The sequence below is a fragment of the Octodon degus genome, unplaced genomic scaffold, assembly GCF_000260255.1.
Source record: "Octodon degus isolate 3935 unplaced genomic scaffold, OctDeg1.0 scaffold00330, whole genome shotgun sequence".
In the NCBI taxonomy this organism is placed as follows: domain Eukaryota; kingdom Metazoa; phylum Chordata; class Mammalia; order Rodentia; family Octodontidae; genus Octodon; species Octodon degus.
The window spans coordinates 262,479-281,650 of record NW_004524906.1 but is presented as its reverse complement, the minus strand read 5'-3'; the positions used below and the strand labels follow the sequence as shown (position 1 = coordinate 281,650).

At 44.3% G+C, this 19,172-nt stretch overlaps 1 protein-coding gene across 1 annotated transcript in view; it reads right to left on the bottom strand.

Moving 5' to 3' along the window:
• Positions 1-2,751: 2,751 nt before the first annotated feature.
• The window catches only part of LOC101569605 (protein PTHB1), a gene marked incomplete at its 5' end in the record, with an annotated part of 267,164 nt that continues 250,743 nt past the window's right edge, over positions 2,752-19,172 (bottom strand). The window contains 2 exons of the mRNA XM_004647823.2: positions 2,752-3,492; positions 3,655-3,765. Coding sequence (XP_004647880.1) covers positions 3,461-3,492; positions 3,655-3,765 — 143 coding nt within the window. The remainder of the gene's footprint in view (positions 3,493-3,654; positions 3,766-19,172) is intronic.

The following is a 19,172-nucleotide window of genomic DNA, read 5'->3' as shown; positions in this document are numbered from 1 at the left end:
TTCAATCCTTGGCCTTCCATGCCTACCACCCCAGTGCATGCTGAGATAGCAAATGAGACTGGGCATAGTGGTGCATGCCTGTAATCCCAGTGCTTGGGAGGCTGAAAAACAGGAAGAATCACTATGTGTCCAACCTGTGTAGTGAGACCCTGTAGACCCTGTACTAAATACATAAAAAAGAATGTCTACTTCAAAGAAAGGAAAAAAAGAAAATAATGTTTATTTCAGGGTGACCAATCCCAGCAATCCAGCAGTAGACATAAGGTATGGTGGTCAATAATACCAGGAAGACTGCACTTTAAGCTCCAGTGATGTTCAAGTTGATTTTGGTTTCAAGCTATGAGGCTAGTATCTGAGTTGTTTAGCCCTTAGCATACTAGGTGCCTCATGGCAGCTTGCACTCAGTTGAACTTTCCTGTGCCTTACCCTGACACTGGCAGCCACCATGTGGAGCCAATCTGCAGTTGCTCTGAGTTTCAGTTAATTTGGTGCCTTTCTAAAATGGTGAGCAGCAAGCTCATCACCCTCTCCCAAGGACATCAAGAAAAACTTAACCAGCCACTGCAGTTCACAGCATCCACTGCTCTATTCCATTAGTGTGTTTTTCCATGGAGACCTATGCAGGTTGCTAGTAGTCACTGTGCATCTATAGATTTGAGCTGCCCCTCCCACACCATGAGCTGGGGCTCAGGGAGACAACTTCAGAGCACTAGCTTCTTCTCTGTTGAGGTTGTTCTCTTCACTTTCCCTGTGAGCTCAAATTCTCACTTCAGATCTCTGCTAATACTTTGCTTCCTCACAATACTATATTCTAGCATCTTGACTCCAAATCTCAGAGAGGCTATGTCTCTGCTGCTCACCACTCTTCGATCTTCTCAGAAATTCCCAAAAACATTTAATTTAACCATTCCTCTTATTCAGATAATCTTAATGTTCCCTTGAGATACCTAGCACATGGAAATGGGGCTTACAGGTGATGTGTTGAGTTTTTCTCTCTGGCCCTGACACTAGGTTGAAATGATTCCAATGGCCAGATAAACAAGTATTAGTCAAATTTGTAGCCTTGGAGGTTTTCCACTCTCATCATTCTGATGAACCTGGAGTGGGCTGTGAGCTTTTAAATTTGATAATATACTCTGTGCTTCTGTAAAATAAAGCATTTTCAAGTATGCAACAAAGATAGTTTAGTTCTTTTTGGACCACCCATGTGATGGTTGCTAAGTGCGGGTCAGCAGAATGCTCCTGAAAGTGTAGGGTAAAGCATTTCTCCATTTAATCCAGGACACTGAAGAATGATTGCTCTGTAAGTCCTTAAAGGTTTACTGATATTCATATCCATAAGGGAATAATTAATTGCCAACAATGAAAATTGAACATGCACTTATATTTGAGCTCAATGCCCATATTGGCTTACTTGATAGAGACCCAGAGCAGACTTAAATGACTCCTTCCTTATAAAAATGTCCTTTCCAAAACCTCCACCCTCTCCCACACATGCCCCTGCCTCATAGATTTGGAGAAAATTTAAGAACAAATTATTTACTGTATAGTTTCTAGTCTATCATATAAAGTAGATTTATTGTGATACTAATGAAGCTTAAACTTAAAGGCACCTTCCTTGTCCAGGCACATGGTCATAATTTTTCCAATTTTAAAATATTTTAAGTGTAATTGGCAAAGTCAATGTCTCTCCTCTTGTCCCATTTGTTGGGCAGAAGAGTGGCTGTGGATTTGGGCTCAGGCCAAGGAAAGCTGAGTTGGGAAACATTTCATGTGGGCTCATGGGATGTACGTGTATGGCTTTGGTAAACACTGAAAATGGCTAAGTTATTGTGAGCTGTTCTTCTGGAGGAATGAACAGCAATTCCTCTCTCAACCACTGTGCACCCATCATGACAAAGGAGAGCATAAGGCACCAGCATCACCCTGATGTGCACAGCTGCAGTGCCTGGTACCAGGTGAGTGAGTGTGTGGAAACCAAGTGTTGCTGGAAGGCACACAGTCTCATGTTCCGAGCACCACAGAGCATAGGCATAGGCAGTGGACTCCGTGCCTTTCCAGTGTGGAGCTGCTAAGAGAAGGGGACTGTGAGGGGTTTTCCAAACCTCTGGGCCAGTCTCCCTCACTGCTGGTCAGCAGCTGGCCATTCTTCTATCTGATAGTGGGGAATATCACAGCATCTGCTATATCTCCTAAAAAAGAATCCTCCGAGTGCTACAGAAATGACCCTTGCACAGCTTTTCCACACTTGAACTACAGAAGAACTGTGAAGCACTCCCACTTTGTACTGACAGGCTGTCTGAAAGTTTTACAGGCATATGTTTGTTTAAATAAACCAGTAGGGCCAGCAAGATAGCTCAGAGGACTAAGCGCCTGCTTAGGCAAGCACAGGGACCTGGGTTCGATCCCTGGTACCACATGCCATGCCGGCCCCACCCCCAGGCACACTGATGGCCACTGAGTCTGGGTGTGTTGGCACATGCCTGTAATACCAGCACTGGGGAGGTTGAAAGCAGGAGGATCACTACAAGCCCAAGATGCATGAGACAATGTACCAAATACATAAATAATAAATAAATAAACCAGTATTACAAGTGTAATTCTTACTTGAAATAGAAAAAAATCACTTTAATTTCTCACATATGAAACTTTAAATTTTAACTAATAAAATATGAGTTCTTTTATAACTTGAATTTTTTTAAAGATACATCCATTAAGGCAATGAAAAGAAGACACAAATATTTCAAAATTTCATCTAATATTAGAAAACATAACAGTTTTTATTTTTAGTCCAATACAGTAAAGCAAATGAAAGTTCCATAGGAGTTATTTTACTTAAACTGGGTGTGGTGGCACAAGCCTGTAAGCCATGCACCCGGGAAGCTGACGCAGGAGGAGCTACGTTAGAGGTCACACTGGTCTGCACAGAGAGTGCAACGTTCACTTCTTTAAGAGTAACAAACTTTTCAATTCCATTTGAAAAACAAAGTGGAAAAATTACTTATAGAACCTTACATGATCAGTGAACTATAAGATTGACAGTGAGATGCATTATTAAAATTGTTTAATAATTACTAGGTATTTAATTGCTTTATTAAAATTGTTACATGTACTATATAAGAATCCTGTGAAAAAATAGGATGTCACAGTATTTTGGATCTAGATCTTTGTATCACAGTCTGTCCCCAAATTGTCATCTTGCTATATCCTGTGACTGGGTACACAGATGGCCCAGAGCAGTAACACACCTCCCAGCAAGCAGAGACAACCTTGGCTCTCAGCTGACCTGCCCGCCATGCTGCTCCATGTCCGCAGCAGAGGGAGAGCTGGGCCCCACTTCCACAGAGCACTGTCTCCAGGGTGCACCCTGCATAGCACAACCAACCCACACTTGCTGCATGGGGTCCATGAGGCTCAGCCTGGGGAAGGCAGCTTCTCCACAACCAGACAGCTCTACCAACTATTCCACAAGTCCTTGGAGGGTGGAATCTTCTGGAAGAGAGAGAGAAGAGGTCTAAATGATGACAGAAAAACACACCACCAGTCAACTGCGCTAATGCTGAGAAAGGATGAAGAAGCTGGCAAGCAGCAGTCTAGAGAGCATTCCCTGGAATTAAACCTGACAGAACCCAGGGAAAGTCACCATTCTCTTACCAGATGCAGGCAGCTCATTGACGAGAGGTTTGTGGCTGGCAAATGGCTCTGTGGAGTCTTGCTCTGTTGATTTCTCTTCCAGGTCTGACTCTGGGATCGGAGTACAGCCACCTATGTAAGAAATACAGCATTTCAAGCAATGTGGAAGGAGATGTGCCTCTCCACACAGTGCTGCAGCATAGGAACAGACTAAGTGCAAAGACAATAAATGATGGAACAATGATGTCCTGGAGAAGACCAGACGTGATCATTATGTCTGTCTTTGGTGAAAATGTCACAGATAACTTGCTCCCCCCCCCCATGACAGGCAGTAGTGATGAAGACTTGGCAACAATGTTGTCTTAAATTCATCCTCTTTTAAAAGTCAGAAATGTCAGAATTAGATGGGTGTGGTGGCACATGTCTGTAATCTCAGCACTTGGAAAGCTAAGGCAGGTGACCCTCTGTGAGTTTAAGGCCAGACTGGGCTGGCTACACAGTGAGTTCCATGCCATCCTGGACTACATAATGAGACCCTGCTTTACAATCACACACACACACACACACACACACACACACACACACACACCCCAAAGAAATGTCAGAACTATAGCTTATGTAGTATCCATGATGTAAGACCCTGAGCAGAACTTCCCTTTGATACCAGAGCATGAAAAGCCATGAGGAGAAAAACATTCTCTTTTCATGAGTGGAAAGCTGCAGGGCTCTTAGCAGAATTCTGGGGACTTGACTCTCCTGAACCCAGTCCCTTGGCATAGACAGCAACCCTCCACAGTAGAGGTTGCGAGCTGAACTGGGGACACCAGGGGACAGAAGGCTGGTGTTGTCACCTGACTGCAACCACTGCAGATGTGTGTGGAGAGCTCAGGATCCTGCAAGTCCCAACGGCATCCACTGACTGACCTCACCTACCTGCCATCGTTTCCCTGACACATTAACTGCAGTGTGCTAGGCCTGCTCTGTTTTTCTTGGTGAAGTGGATGCTTCCCACACACTGAGTCCAGTACCTGGATACGCAAGCTTGGATTCACATGTGAGAAGGTTAAAGACGCTCACGACAGACTACAGGATATGTGCTGGCAGCACCGATGGGAACACTGTGTTACCCCAGGGGAGGGAGTGTCTGGACCCTCGAGTTAAGTTGCCCTGCACCAACCCTTGGTATTGCTTCTGAAAAAGAAACCAGATCCAAGGAAAGATTGGGGAAGAAAGGGGTTCAGTGACCACAAAATAGAAAGCAGCAGAGCTGCAGAGTCCCCTGGACAAGGACACCCCCAGGTTACCCATCCACATGGTGGAACTGCATCCCACGTGGACAGCAAGGGACCTACCAGAAAGGGAACCACACTGAGTTTTTGCATGTTTCTTTATTAGTGTCTCTTATTTTAGGTCATACTTGCTTACATTGTGGAAATTTTGATCAAACCCAAGTCCCCATTATCCTCTTGCCATTATCTCCTTTTCCCATTACCCCTCCTATTCCCTGCCTCTTGTCTAATAAGAATCTCTCCTCTATTTTCATGCCATCTTTTTATTTGTTTTTGGCTTTTACTTTATACATATTAGGGAACGCTTGCAATATTTGTCTTTCTGAGTCTGGCTTATTTAGATTAACATAATAATTTCCAGTTCTATCCATTTTCCTGCAAATGACATGATTTCATTCTTCTTACTGTGCTACAATGAACACTGAAACCCAGGCTCCCTATATAAATTGACTTTAACTCCTTTGGGTATGTACTAAGTGTAGTGTAGCAGTTCTATGTTTAGTTTTATTAAGAACTCTCCATACTGATTTCCATAGTAGCTGTACCAACTCACATTCCCACCAGCAGTGTACAAGTGTTAAAGGATTGCTTTTCCCTCCATTCTCACCAGCATTTTTGTTTTCTTTTCTTGATGACAGTCATTCTGATGAATGATATGGAATCTCCAGGTAATTTTGATTCGCGTTTCCCCAAAGGCTAAAATTTTGAACATTTTTAATATATTCTAGACATAAATCCTCTATCAGAAGGGTAGCTGGCAAAGATTTTCTCCAATTTAGGTATCTTTTCACTCTGCTGGTTGTTCCTTTACTATGAAGAAAGTTTTTAATGCAATACAGTCCTGTTTACTGATTTCTCTGAGCATGTATCGTGCTACTGGGTCCTTTTGAGGAAAGTTTTTGTTGGTAACTGTAACTTTCAATTGTTTCCTGTTTTCTTCTAGAAGTTTCAAAGTTTCAGGTCTTATACCAGGTCTTTCATGAATTTTTCAATTTATTTTTCCATATAACGAGTGGGGTCTAGTTTCATCCTTCCATGTGTGGATGTCCAGCCCATTTATTAAAGCATCTGTCTTTTTTTCAATGTACATTCAATAGTCAAATGTGAGGAGGGTTTGGGATTGGGCTTTGACACCTGGATTCGAACCATGGCTCAGCACCTACTCACTCAACAGCCCCCAGTAAGTCTTTCAGTGAGGTTAGCCTTTGTTTCTTCATGGCTGACACAGAGATCTTAGCAGCCCGACTTCACAGAGGAGCAGATGAGTGTGAAAGGTGGTCCCACACTGACGTACACCAAGTTCTCACCATTTTCAGGCCAGTCGGGAGTCCCAAAGAAGGGGTGTGATCACTACAGCAAGGTAACATCCTGCAGTGTAGTCTGGAGGGGTAGGATCCCCACAGACTGATAGACCCCAGGACCAAGATGCAGTCTGCAGCAAGGGGAATGCAAACCTGAAACTCAGGGCCTCCTGGGCATCATCTCCGCTCACTCAGGCCCCATCTGGTGTCTGTCCTGCTGCTGGTGTGCACACTTGACTCTCACCAGGTGAATCCTGGGTCACAGCCCTGCTTCTTGCCTGCCTCCTTGCTGTCTATTCAGCACTTCAGTCTAAACCAGGAGCTGGTCAGACTGACATCTCCAGGTGCTGCAGGCCCTTTGGTCCACTGCTTAGCTGTGCCCCTGCCATGCAAAATCAGCCACAGTCAACATGTAAGTGTGAATAAGCACTGGCTGCATTTCAATAATACTATTTATGCAAACAACTGATAGGCCACATTTGGCCTTTAGGTATGAGAATTTTGCAATCCTCATCCAACAAGGGTTAAAGAAAGCTGCTCTGAAAATGGTGGCTCCAAGGTTCCTAGAGTTACTCAACACTGCCAGATGTCCCACCTTATAGATCACTATCAGAATAGCTCATAATGTAATATGCCTAAAGTCATTATTGAGTCAGGCTTTGTCACCCAAATCTACAATCTCAGCATTATGGGAGGCTGAAACAGGAAGATCACAAGCCCAATCTGGACAACACAATACATGGCAAGATCCTGTCTCAAAATAAAAAGAAAAACTAAAAAAGTCTAGGGATATAGCTAGTGTGAAGGTCCTGGATTCAATACCACAAAACAAGAATATACAGACATAATAGCAAAAGCATTATTGTCTGCACTTCTGCAACACATGCTCTTTTTTCTGTTAGGACACTGATAAACTTTTTATTTTTATTTTTTTTAAACTTTTTATTTTTAGAACAATTTTTGTCACATAGAAAAATTAGCAGACAGCATAGAATTCTCACCTCCCCTCTACAGGTCTCCTGTTACTAGCATCTTTCAGCAATGGGGTGCAGTGGTTACACCCATGAGCCATCTCAGCACATTATTATTAACTGGAGTCCACAGTTATTCAGAGTCCCCTCCTCTCTACCTGTTGTCTCTTCAGACCTGACCCAGGCTGTGGCTTCCTTGGTTCCCTTCAGTGCAGACAGTTTTCTCAGGCGATCCTTGTTTTTTGGCAGCCTGGGCACTTTAGAGGAGATCAGATAGACTGCAAGATGACCTTCTACTGGCATTGATCTGAATTTCTCTTATGATCAGCTGGGCAACCTGTTTTCCAGGAAGGTTTTTTCTCCTACGTCTTCATGTTTTTGTATCTTAAGGAGGTCTCTGGGTTCCTCTCATCTTCTATTGAAAGAGAATCCAAGCAGGTGGTGCATGAAGAGCTAGGGGAGGGCTGGAGATGGGTGCTAGGTAGAGGCCAGACTGTGATGGTGGCACTCTCCTGGAGCAGGCCCAGCTGAGTCAACCGTGGATTACAGGTCATCAGGGCCACCTTGTGAAAAGCTGTCAGTGAGACCAACCAAGCCTTGGTGAGGCTGCAGACAGCGCTATGTTCACACACTGCACACCTCCCTCCCTCCACCTTTTTACATCTTCTGGACTAGATGCACTTTCTGCACCATTTCTGTGGAGCCAACCTCAACTTTAGTTCAACCACCTTCAGAAGATTCCCAGGCAGAGGCCCAGGAAGACCGCAGTGCAGGCACAACTCTTCATCCAGGGCGTCCTCACAGGCCGGCCTGAGACCTGGCCTCCTGTCTGTGCCTCTCTGGCAGGACAAGGTGCCAGGGAGCAACTTCTCAACCAACCTGAAGTAAAGGTGCCAATGTCCCATTTTCTAAGCAGGACAAAACCTCTTCTTTCCTGTTCATAAATTTCAGAGGAATGGGATCAGGAGAAGCTTCTGTAGAAGCAGAAACAACTTCAGCCCTGCACTGATTCACCAGCCACAGGGTCTTCTGTTTTCATGGCCTGCATTTCCACTAAGAATTAAAAACAGCAGAAAACTCAAAAAGACACACCAGTGGCATTTTTCTTTTAATTAAAATTTCTTTATGGGTAAAGAGTGTTTGAGATTAACATTCCTATTTGTTCCAAAGCTTTATGATTCATGCTAAGAGTGGGCAACGGGTGCTGTCATATTGAGATATGAAGAGCATCCACAGAGACTCTCATTCTACATAGTTTCAGTCTCACCAAATCAACCACACTCCAAAATATTAAATGGAAAATCCCAGAAATAAACAACTCATAACCTTTAATCTCACACTGTTGTGCATAGCGTGATGAAATCTGGCACCCGCCTGCTGCACCCTGCCCCTCCCAGCCCCGGATGTGAGCCAGCCCTGTCCAGAGCATCCGTGCTATGTACACGACTGGCTGTAAGACACTCAGGAGCCATCCTAAGGTCAGGCGACTGGAGCAGTGCTGCAGCATCTGGATTAAGTCATGCTTAGTACGCTGAGAGCCCCAAAGCCCAGCAGGCAGGCACTGGCAACTTACATACATCAGAGAGGAGCCGTAAAGTGCTTCTTCAAATTGAAAAGATGAAAGTTTTGATTTAAGGAAAGCAAAAAATCCATACATCGAGGACACCAATATCTACAATAAGAACAAATCTATGAACCATGAAATTGTGAAGAAAAGAAAACCAGGGCTAGTTTTGCTGTTACGCCTCAGATTCATGCTGAGTTGCAGGATTCTCCGCTCCCTGTGGCCTCTGGTGTGTACCAGGGCCAGGGCCACCCTTCCCATGGATTGGGGAGGGGGGGTTCCTACTCAGTTCATTTTCCTGGTTTTTTCAAATTTACTTTTTCCAACCAAAGAAAATGTAAGCCATTGAAGCTATGTGTATCTTCTGCATGCTCAGAAAGTGATTTTGGCTGAGTATTTAGAAACTTTTTGTCAAAATTAAAGAATGAATGGGACTACAGAAGGTGAGAGAGTGAAAGAGAAGTAGGGAGGGAGGGGGATGGGAGAGAGAAGAAGGGAGAGAGGGAAGGAGGGAGGAAGAAAGGGACAATGAAAGGAAAGGTCAGGGGAAAGGATGACATATATGTATATGTCAAGGCAAGTGGCAGGTGTACATGTGCCTACTTCTACATAAGGCACCTGAAGTGACTCAAGGAACGGATGATGAAATATTAAGCCATGTACAAACATACTAGCAGTTAGAAAAATACAAACCAGAACAGGAACTACAAGGAGGAAGAACACTGATGAACACAGACAAGAACATCTGCAGGGCTACACTGCAGATAAAAATGCAATGAGCTCTGGAGAAGGCACGGCAGAGTTTCTTCTCATCCATCTACTATCTGCTTCCAAACTTCAACTTGAGCCCAAGGAACAGTCTGTCCTCTTCCTGGAATGAGCATTTCCTTAAGAACACACTGTAATCAGTACAGCTAGGCTTACTGGCAATGTTTCTGACCAACATGTGTGCATGTGTGCACACCTATGTGTGACTTCTGTGTCTACACACCAGTTTGAAAAACAAGTATTTCTGTGACAATGGATTTTCAAGACTAGTTACTAAGTACATGTTTTCCAGAAACATCCATATTCATAAAAGATGGCTCGTTAAATCCATAAGCACAGACCCTGGAGACACTGCAGTCATGGCTTATATCTAGGTATACCCCTCAAAGCTTCATGTACTCATAGGTAGAACTTTGCAGCACTTACAGACTGAAATCTCTACCAACTGTGAGCTGAAATAAATCTTGCCTCTTTTAACTTTGGCTGTTTGAGAATTTTGCCTTACACATGACAATAGTAACTAAGACAGTCCCCTAGTTGGATTGGCACAGTTCTTGGTGTGGCTGAATAGATTTAGTGAAGAGGAAAGCCCCACCCTGGGTGGAGTGGCACTAATCAATAGGCTTGTAGCCTGGATGGAATATAAATGGACAGAAAGAAGGCAGTGTCTTTGCCTCCTGCCTGTCCTACCATGGACTGTTTCTCCTCAGGCATGCTCCTTTGCCATGCTGCCCTGGTGCCAACTGACTATGGATTGAAGCCTCTACCAACTGTGAACCCTTCCTCCTTTAACTTGTGGGTGATAGGTATTTTGGCCCAGGAACAAGAAAAGTAACTAGGACACATACCTTAGGAGCAGAGCCCTGGAATGAAGGACACCCCTCCCCCAGTCTGCTACTCCTACCAGGTCTACCTCATTCAGCTCCTCTCATCCTATCATGCCCTGCATGGAAGGTACAGTGACGCAGCACCCTTTACTCCAGTTAATTTCACTATATCAAAACTCACAATAGCAGAAGAAAATGTCTTTCTACACAGCCCTAGGCTTCCAGGTCTACTGTGCAATATTTGCTTCACTATACCCCTGTCAAGTCCTGCTAGCAGCCTCTTCCTCCCTGTGTAAACTGTCTTAACAGCTCTTCCTCATAGCACAGAGGCAGGTGGAGGTCCCTGTAGAATGTGTGAAGCCTCATGGAGTGTGAGCAATTTGGTTCTGCACCCTCCATACACATAATATGAGATGTTAAAACACAGCCGAGACCATGCACAGGTACATGTCCTGTGTTTAAAAATGTTTCCATAACACACCTTCCTGTAGAGACCATCATGTGCATAAAAGGAAAGCTAACAATACATTGTAAGAGGTCTGCGGTGAGTCTCTTGTAAGTTCCAGCTCCCCCTCCCCCAAAGTGCCTAAGGTGCCAGTGCTCCAGTAGGAGTCTGGGTTCCCGAAAGCAGGGTGCTCCTGGCATTAAGATTTTCCACAATCTGAATAACAATAGGTGTCCACGTAGTCTAGCTGGACTGCCTGCTAGCATTTAAGTTCACAGGTAGAGTGTATTAAGAAACTGCAGGAACATAGCCATTTCCACCCACTGATAATTATGTAAAAAGAATGTACTGAGCAGAAAAGTCTTATTTACAAAAAAGCACACACAGTCCATAAATCTTACAGACTGGCATGGATCCAGGGTAAGAATTTCTCCAGATGTCAGTCTATGAACGGTCTTCATAAAGTGAGTTCATTCCCTGAAGGGTGAGCTCCATGCCATGAGGGTGTCTGACCACAACAGGTATGGACAACTGGCCCTGCGGATGGAGAATCAGCTCTGCTCCAAAAGCATCTGGGGAGAAACTGCTGGGGTCAGGCCAGCCTCTGATACGGCAAGAGGGCCCCGTGAAATGATTGCTTGGGAACTTACAGCCCTGTCCTGGGAAGGAAATGAGAGCTCTCCCATCTATCTTCTCTGTTATTCTAACACATTTAGTTCTTAACCTGGAAGCCTTGGAAAGACACACACCCAGTAAGAACATAAACATGGAAACTTGGGAGGAAAAGGTACTTAATATTTTGTTAAAGTCTCCAATCACAATGTTTTCACACATGTTAACAAAACCATCAGCTCCTCCAAACAGGAACACAAAAGTATAACCCAGTAGTTGTGAGAGGAGAAAGTTAACATTTGTTTTTCCACTTGGCTGATGACTGCCACAAAACAGAAGATCTACTGCCGTTTAACTGGATCTTTCCTATACTGCTGAGTTCAGGGTCTTATAACATGAAAAAAAGATAGATGTGGTTTTCAATTTCCATTTCATTTCCCAATCCTAAGGAAATTCAGTGGGCAACTGGAAAAAGAAATAGTTTAAGACATTTCCATTTCAAATACCTTCCTTTACTAAGTCCTCAGAGACTAGCATACTCTCAGAGTATACATGTGCAGTAAAATACTGTAGCCGCGACAGAGGGATCTGATGATTCTGTCATGATAATTTCTAAAACAAAGGAGGAGGAAAGGAAGAAAGGAGAGAGAAAGGGAGAGAGGGAAGAAATGGAATGGCAGGCGCACAGCCTCACTGGGCCTGGCCTGTGTGACAAGAGGGCCCTGCTCCTCACAACCTCTCACAACCTCCTTCTTGCACTGAGCAGCTTTCACTCTCCAGTTACCCTGGCAACACTGCTTCAGCTTTAGTTTCTTCCCACAGCCTGACTACAAGCCATCATCGTGACCACATTTCATTGCTTTTAATAGCAGGAGAGTCTGGCTGGTGATGATGAAGCCGAGAGTCCAGCCAGGCTGCAAGCTTCCAGCAGGTCCAGGGTATGAGGAAGGACACCAGGACCTCAGCGTTCATGGAAACAAAATGCAGGACTCCTTCAAGCCAGGCCTGGCTTAGTGTGATGGCCTAGGCAGTGCTGTATAAAGGCAGAAAATAGGACCTTGGACTGCAGACAGGTCCACGGGACAGGCCTTAAAGTGTCACAGGCCATAAGTCTGGACCCCAGTTTCCTCTCCTATAAAATGTACACTAGGCAGGCAAGGTAGCTCAGAGGACTAAGGGCCTGCTTAGGCAAGCACAGGGCCTAGGGTTCCATCCCTGGCATCACATGCCACACCGGCCCCACCCCCAAGTGTGCTGAGCCGGCCACTGAGACCTGGCGTGGTGGCATATGCCTATAATCCCTCAGCACTGGGAAGGCTGAAAACAGGAGGATCATTACAAGCCCATGCTGTGTGGTGAGACCCTGCACCAAATACATAAAAAAAATTTTTTTTTAAATAAATGCATAGTATACAGCTTCTGGTTTCTGAGAGATGAGGAGCAAATCAGTTAATGCTCCTAAGGGTTTCCCCTGGCCCAGCACAGACTGAGCATGCCTTATGGTTTAACTCTTATTTTCAGTACTCACCCCGATTTATGTTAGGTATATCAGTTACAGGCCATGGCAGGTTGTTAAACTGCAAATCAAGAGGTCAGTGCAGGAACACACTTAACATTCTAAAAAGTATTCAAGAAAAGAATGAGGGTCCATGAGGATGGGCCAGCAGGCCATGGCAGGAGGTCTCCAGTGGACCTGGGGCCAAGGGCAAGATCTGAGTGAGGCACTGAAATCTTTTTGAGAGGAAATCACTGATCTGCTTTCACAGTCAGCCTCTCTTCTGAGATCACAGGGGAATTTTAAGACTCCGGAGATGGTGGGGACGGCCAGGATGCATGATCACATTCACTGTCTCCTACTTACCAATAGACCCCTCACTACTGAGAAATGCAGGCTCGCAATATAACATGACACAAATGGATGCAACCCCTTCAGATAAAAGGGCGCACAGCGGCAGGTCTCCTTCTCATGGGAACCTGAAGTGACAGCAGTAACTTGGCAGAGAAGTCTGCCTGGCATCAAGAAGAGAGCAACATGTTTAAATGCATGCCTCAGGGGAAGCAAACAATGATTATTTTTATACAGCTTTCATTCTCTCCTGACTACTTTGCGGATGCTGGCAAATGCTTCTGGAAAAAGGCAGGGATTATTAATGAAGGGTTCCATGGCAGGAGCTCACCAGTGTTGTGAGAAGTAACACTTAACAAGGGATTAGCTCACACCTCATCTCCAGAGATATACAGACTTCAAGGATCTGTGTATAAGAGATAGGAAACCATTATTGCCACATACATAACCCTTTCCATTTTATTACTCAGATGATTCTGTAGCCTGTATCATAAATAGGTTTCACAGAGGAAATAAACACATAGAACTTTTTTCTCTTATGCAAAGAGTGGGTGCTTAATGGATTCTTGTTGACTTCAAAAGGAATTTGTGAACCTTGAGGATATGCAGTCTAAGGAAGAAAAGTCATCGCTGAAGAATGTTCCTCCCCAGCCTTCTCTCTATGGTGGCGCTCTGATGCATAGGCGAGGCAGGCGCAAGAAAGGACCTGGCAGCCCTGGGTTCTGCATCATTTCTCAAAACCCAACTCACCCGCTCTTGCAATTCCTAACTATGTAAATTGAAATCCACCTGTCTAACAGCTTGCTGTCAGAATCCTTCATCTACCTCAAGAGTTGCCCCCCCGCCCCCGAGCCAGAGGGCTCATATTAAACCCCAGCTGCACTGCTGCCAGCTTTCTTGCTCTTAAGGAACTAATCACTTAAGCTCTCTCTGCCTCAATTTCCTTGTTTGTGACATGCAGCTCATAAGTGGCCCCAGCTCGCAGGGGAATTGTGGAGATCAGATGCATTAGAGGATAGAAGCTCTTCAAGTACTGGTGACTCCTAGTAAGCGACACAGGATTCTAGTAATCATCATCACCACCTTGCTTTATGTTGCCAAATTTTCCTAGTTTATATCTGCAGTTAGCATTTGGGGTGAGTGGGAAGCTTAAGTGAGGAAGGCGGTGAATGTTAAGGAGGCAGAAGGCAGCAGCTGGAGCTGACTTGTTGGGTTAACTAGTCAAGGAAAGTTTTTAATTCAGTTGTCTGATCCGGCAAAAAACAAACAAATGAAAACAAAACCAAAGTCCAATAGGCAATAACAGCTTGGCGAGGAGGGAGCAATGGCTGGGGTCTGGATCAAGAAGATGACACCAAGCCAGGAGTCACTGGCATCTCCGGACGCTACTTTCCGGCCAGCATCTTCCTCATTGCCTGCTGTTCTGGCAGCAACCCTCTCCAGAGAGTTCTCTGCACTGACTGTGCTCAGGCCCTCTCTTCTTCCCTCCACCCAGTCTCACCTTCATCTCTTCCACTCCACCGATGATGCTCAAGGTCACAATGACCTCTAGGTTGCTGAACTCCCGGACAGTTCTCAGCTGCCATGTGCTCGGCCCATCAGCAGCATTTGGCATGGCGATCATTCAGCCCTCCAGAAAACTCTGCCTGGGGCCCCATTTTCAGGGTTCCACTCTCTACTCACTGCGTTCTCTTTCTTGTTGTCTTTTGCTGGGTCTGCTTTTGCCCCAGTACTCAGGCTTTGGTCCTCAACTCTTTCTTACCTACTCCCTTAGAGACCTCATCCAGTCTCATGATTCTGACCAACATTTTCATGCTAGCAACTTAGAATTTTATAACTACAGCTCGGATTTCGTTCCTAAACTCCTGGCTTACATAGCCAATGACCCACTCAGTGTCTCTGCATCTCAAACTCAGCATGTCCCAAGCCTTATTCTTGATCTTCCCCACATGTGTGCCCTCAACACCTGTTCCTGACTCACTCCACTTTTCCAATCAGTAGAGCCAGAGTTCTTGGGTCCCTTCTGGGCTCCCTTCTCCTCTCACACCTCATTTCCATTCACAAAGGAAGTTCCGTTGCCTTTACATTGAAGATGTACCCAGAACCTGACCATTTCCCATCCCCACTGCTACTCTGTTACAGTCTACCATCCTCTCTTTCCTGATGAACTGCTACATGAGATACCTGTATTACCCTCATCTGGAATGCCTACTTCTACCTTTGACCCTGCAACAGTCCCTTCTCACAGTAGCAGCCAGGGATGCTTTTACATGGAAGATCCTGTGCTTCCTCCATTCAAAATGGTCTCCTCATTTCACCCACAGGACACACACGTCCACCCAAAGGCTATGCAGTCTGACCCCTCTGACCTCCTTTCCTACCATGTAGCCTCACTGACTACTGTGCTGTCCAGACCCAGCCCCACCCTGGAAGCAGTGTACTGGCCATTGATTCTCTTAACCTAGAACATTTATCTCTATGACTTCTGCACAGATAACCCCCCAACCTTCTTCAAAGTCTTTTTAAAAAGTTGCCTTCTGAACATGGCTTATAACATTTTAGAGCTTTCAATGATCTAAACACTGCAACATGGTGCCACAGGTTTACCACCCACAGATTCACTGACCTGTAACTATTGTAACTGTCCAGCTTCCCCTTTCTGGCACACATTTTCTTTTTCTGTAGCACTTATAACTCTTTATAGCAACACTATAACATAGTATACTATGTTTATAGTTCTGTTTGTTTATCACGCTCATTATTTATCATCTCCCCTACAAGAGTCAGAGCTCCAAAATGGCAGGATCTTTGTGCATTTTGGTTGCTGATGGATCTCATGTTGGAGAATAGTGCTGGGCACATGATAGGAACCTGGTATTTCTTTCTTCTCTTAGATGAATGAACTCAGCACAAGACATGAGGAGAAAGTGATGGAAACCCAAATTAATTCTATTGTTTTCCATACTTTTCCATATGTAGTTTGGAAAGAAAGGACAAGAAAATATGCTACAGAATCTCTTATTCCTATTCCCCTAACCTACTTGGCTGCTCTGTGAGCCAGGAAAGGGCCTCAAAGAGAAGCTCTCAGAACAGGTTCTCTTCAGTTGATGCACATTTTTAAGAATCAAATCTTGCTGGACGACAGCACATGGGACTTTGTGAGACTGAGTAGTTGCAACAACAAAATGTCCAGCCCAGAAATGAAATAAGTTTGTAGTGGTACTAGTTTTTGTAGGAGCTACAATTAGAGGAGCAACAGAGCACTTGTAACCCCAGTTCTGATCACAGTTATTTGTGGATAAAGGTGCTGGAGAGGAAGGTCCAAAGACATCTGCCTGCCTGGGAAATTTCTCAAAACGAATGAAAAAGGATCCTTCTCATATCCACCGGGGCATCGAGTTATGGCTGTAACAGTTTATTTTTCCCAGGCTACTTCAAATCTAAATGTGTTTTTAAGAGCAAACCCAACACAAGATTAGAGAAACAACTGGACAATGTTTTTTACAGTCTGGTAACATAAACATTTCAAATTCCTCCCTCCCTCTTCACAGGCATAAATCTCTAATTCCAGAGAAAGCAAAATATCCTCAAAGTTTAAACATGATTTTGAATTATTCACTTCACCTCCATTTCCATGTTATATTTTTTGGCAATAAAAAGGCAGGTTTCATCCAGACTGTGGTACCGGGACTCCCTTCCAATTGTAAGACAGCTTGGACTAACCCCAGAACTCCTTCCTTTGAAGAAGGAATATAGCAGCCCTTCCTAGCCATTCCTCTTCTCTTCCTTTGTACCTCCTCTACAGCCTGCACTATCCTTTTCCAAAACAACTTTTATAAACACAGAGCAGAAACCTGGAGCTGTCTCCCTACAATTAGGCTATGAAAATAATTTCAACCAGTCTCAAACACAAAGAGATGGCTGAAATCATTGGTAAAGGAAGAAGCCACCAGGGAGAGGCACATTCTCTAGGTGAGAGCAGGAGATACAGAATCAGAGCTCCCTGCAGAAGCAGCTCTGTGGGGAACACCGGGGAGAGGACGGTAGTTATGACAGCAGAGAAAACTCAGGGTGGATGGAGCCATTCTACTGACATCACATTCCTCAGCTTATGAGACCACATTCCTGGACCTTGGTCCTCAGTACTCTGAGAGCTACAGCGGGGAAGAGTCTGCACGCCAAGGCCACACACATCAAGCTGGTCCTTGGCATAGCACTCTGTTTCCTCATGTGCAAAGTATAGTTACTGATCTGAATACAACTGAAATGGACCCTGAAGAACCATTGTGAAATTCTGTGGATAGAACACAAAGCCAACACTGTATGTTATGGCTTTTACTTTCTAAAATCCCTGTAAAGATAAATGAGAAAATATACATAACTTGGGAAAGTGAAGATATCATATAAATGCTAGTGGCTATTATCATTCTGGAGCCAGGAAAGGCTTTTACCACCAAACTCTATTAAGCCAAATCTGGCAGATGATGCTTCTAACCTGCCTGAAAATAAACCCAGTCATTGCCTGCTGGGCCTCAGGTAAGCAGAGCAGCTGGAGTCTTTGGTCAGAACTGTGGCCTCCTACATAATAGCTACTTCTTTATTGGTCATCTTTATGTCAAGCAGACATACAGCAAGACGGGACATAAGCAAACCTTTGTTTTTATAAGAATAAGTTATGATTGAGGTAAAATGACTTTTTATGTTCAAGAAGACAGGCTTAATGTGCCCAAGGCATAATATCTACAGATATAAAGACTCCGGATATACAGAAAATTTCCATTTTTCCAGTGAGAGGAACACAATTCTACTATTATTTAATTCTCAGAAAAACTACTTATTCTTTAAACCAATGTACTTTTATAGTCCTTTTCCATAAAAAGTACCGTGTCTTGGCTCAAAATGGTCACATCAGAACTAAAGAAATGCTCTCTCTCTCTCTCTCTCTCTCTCACACACACACACACACACACACACTCAATAAATGCACAGCACACATATACTCTCTGAAGTTTACACAGTGTGGCTTGGTACTCAGAACAATATGATCTGCAGTGCAGAAGGGGTTAAATCTCTCACTGAAATACAGGTCTCAGAGATCTGTTAACATATAAAACTGAAAAGGTTCAACATTATTTTAGCATCCCAGCTGAACGCCTCTCCCTTTGTATGTTCTCTGTTGTGTCCTCTTCCCCAGTTTCTGGAAGAAACACTTCTCATCTGCCAGTCAGATCTGTAAGATTTTCCCCACAGTAAAACTGTCCTTTAACAATTTCCTAGGACACTGCTCTTGTGAGGTTCTCTGATATTTTCTTGGGTGTCCTAGGAGCAGTACATGAGTAACCCTCATTTTAAAAAGTAAACCAAAGTCTTGTCTGATACACAAGGAATAGCTGTCATTTTATCTCAAAATAAAAAATTTTATTCCCAAATGCTACCTAACTCCATTTCTACCCAGTTTCCATGAGCTGACTTCTTAAGTCCCTCTGAGTATATAGTGTGGATGCTAAACATACATTTATGAAAAGTCAGTTTCTTTCACTATGTTTTTTAGACAATGCCCCATGATTAGCTAGATATTTGTTCATTAATTTGTTGTTGTTGTTGTTGTTGTTGTTGTTTTGAGACAGGGTTTCCCTCAGATTCATGGTCCTCCCCAGGGCTGGAATGACAGCTTTCCACCACCACACCCACCTCCAGAAACCCCCCTGTTCTCAAGTGATCAGCCAGGGGACCTGGCAACAACTAATCATGTCACCTGAGTGGACTGAGCTGCATAATCGAAAGCTATGCAGTGTGAAAATTAAGAGTGGCACGCTGCAGCCAGATTCCAAGGCTCCAGGTCAGCTGAGGGGTCTCAGGTCCGTCCCCAAAGCAAGGGAAGCCTTGGGTCATCCCCACTTGTAAGATTTTTTTTTT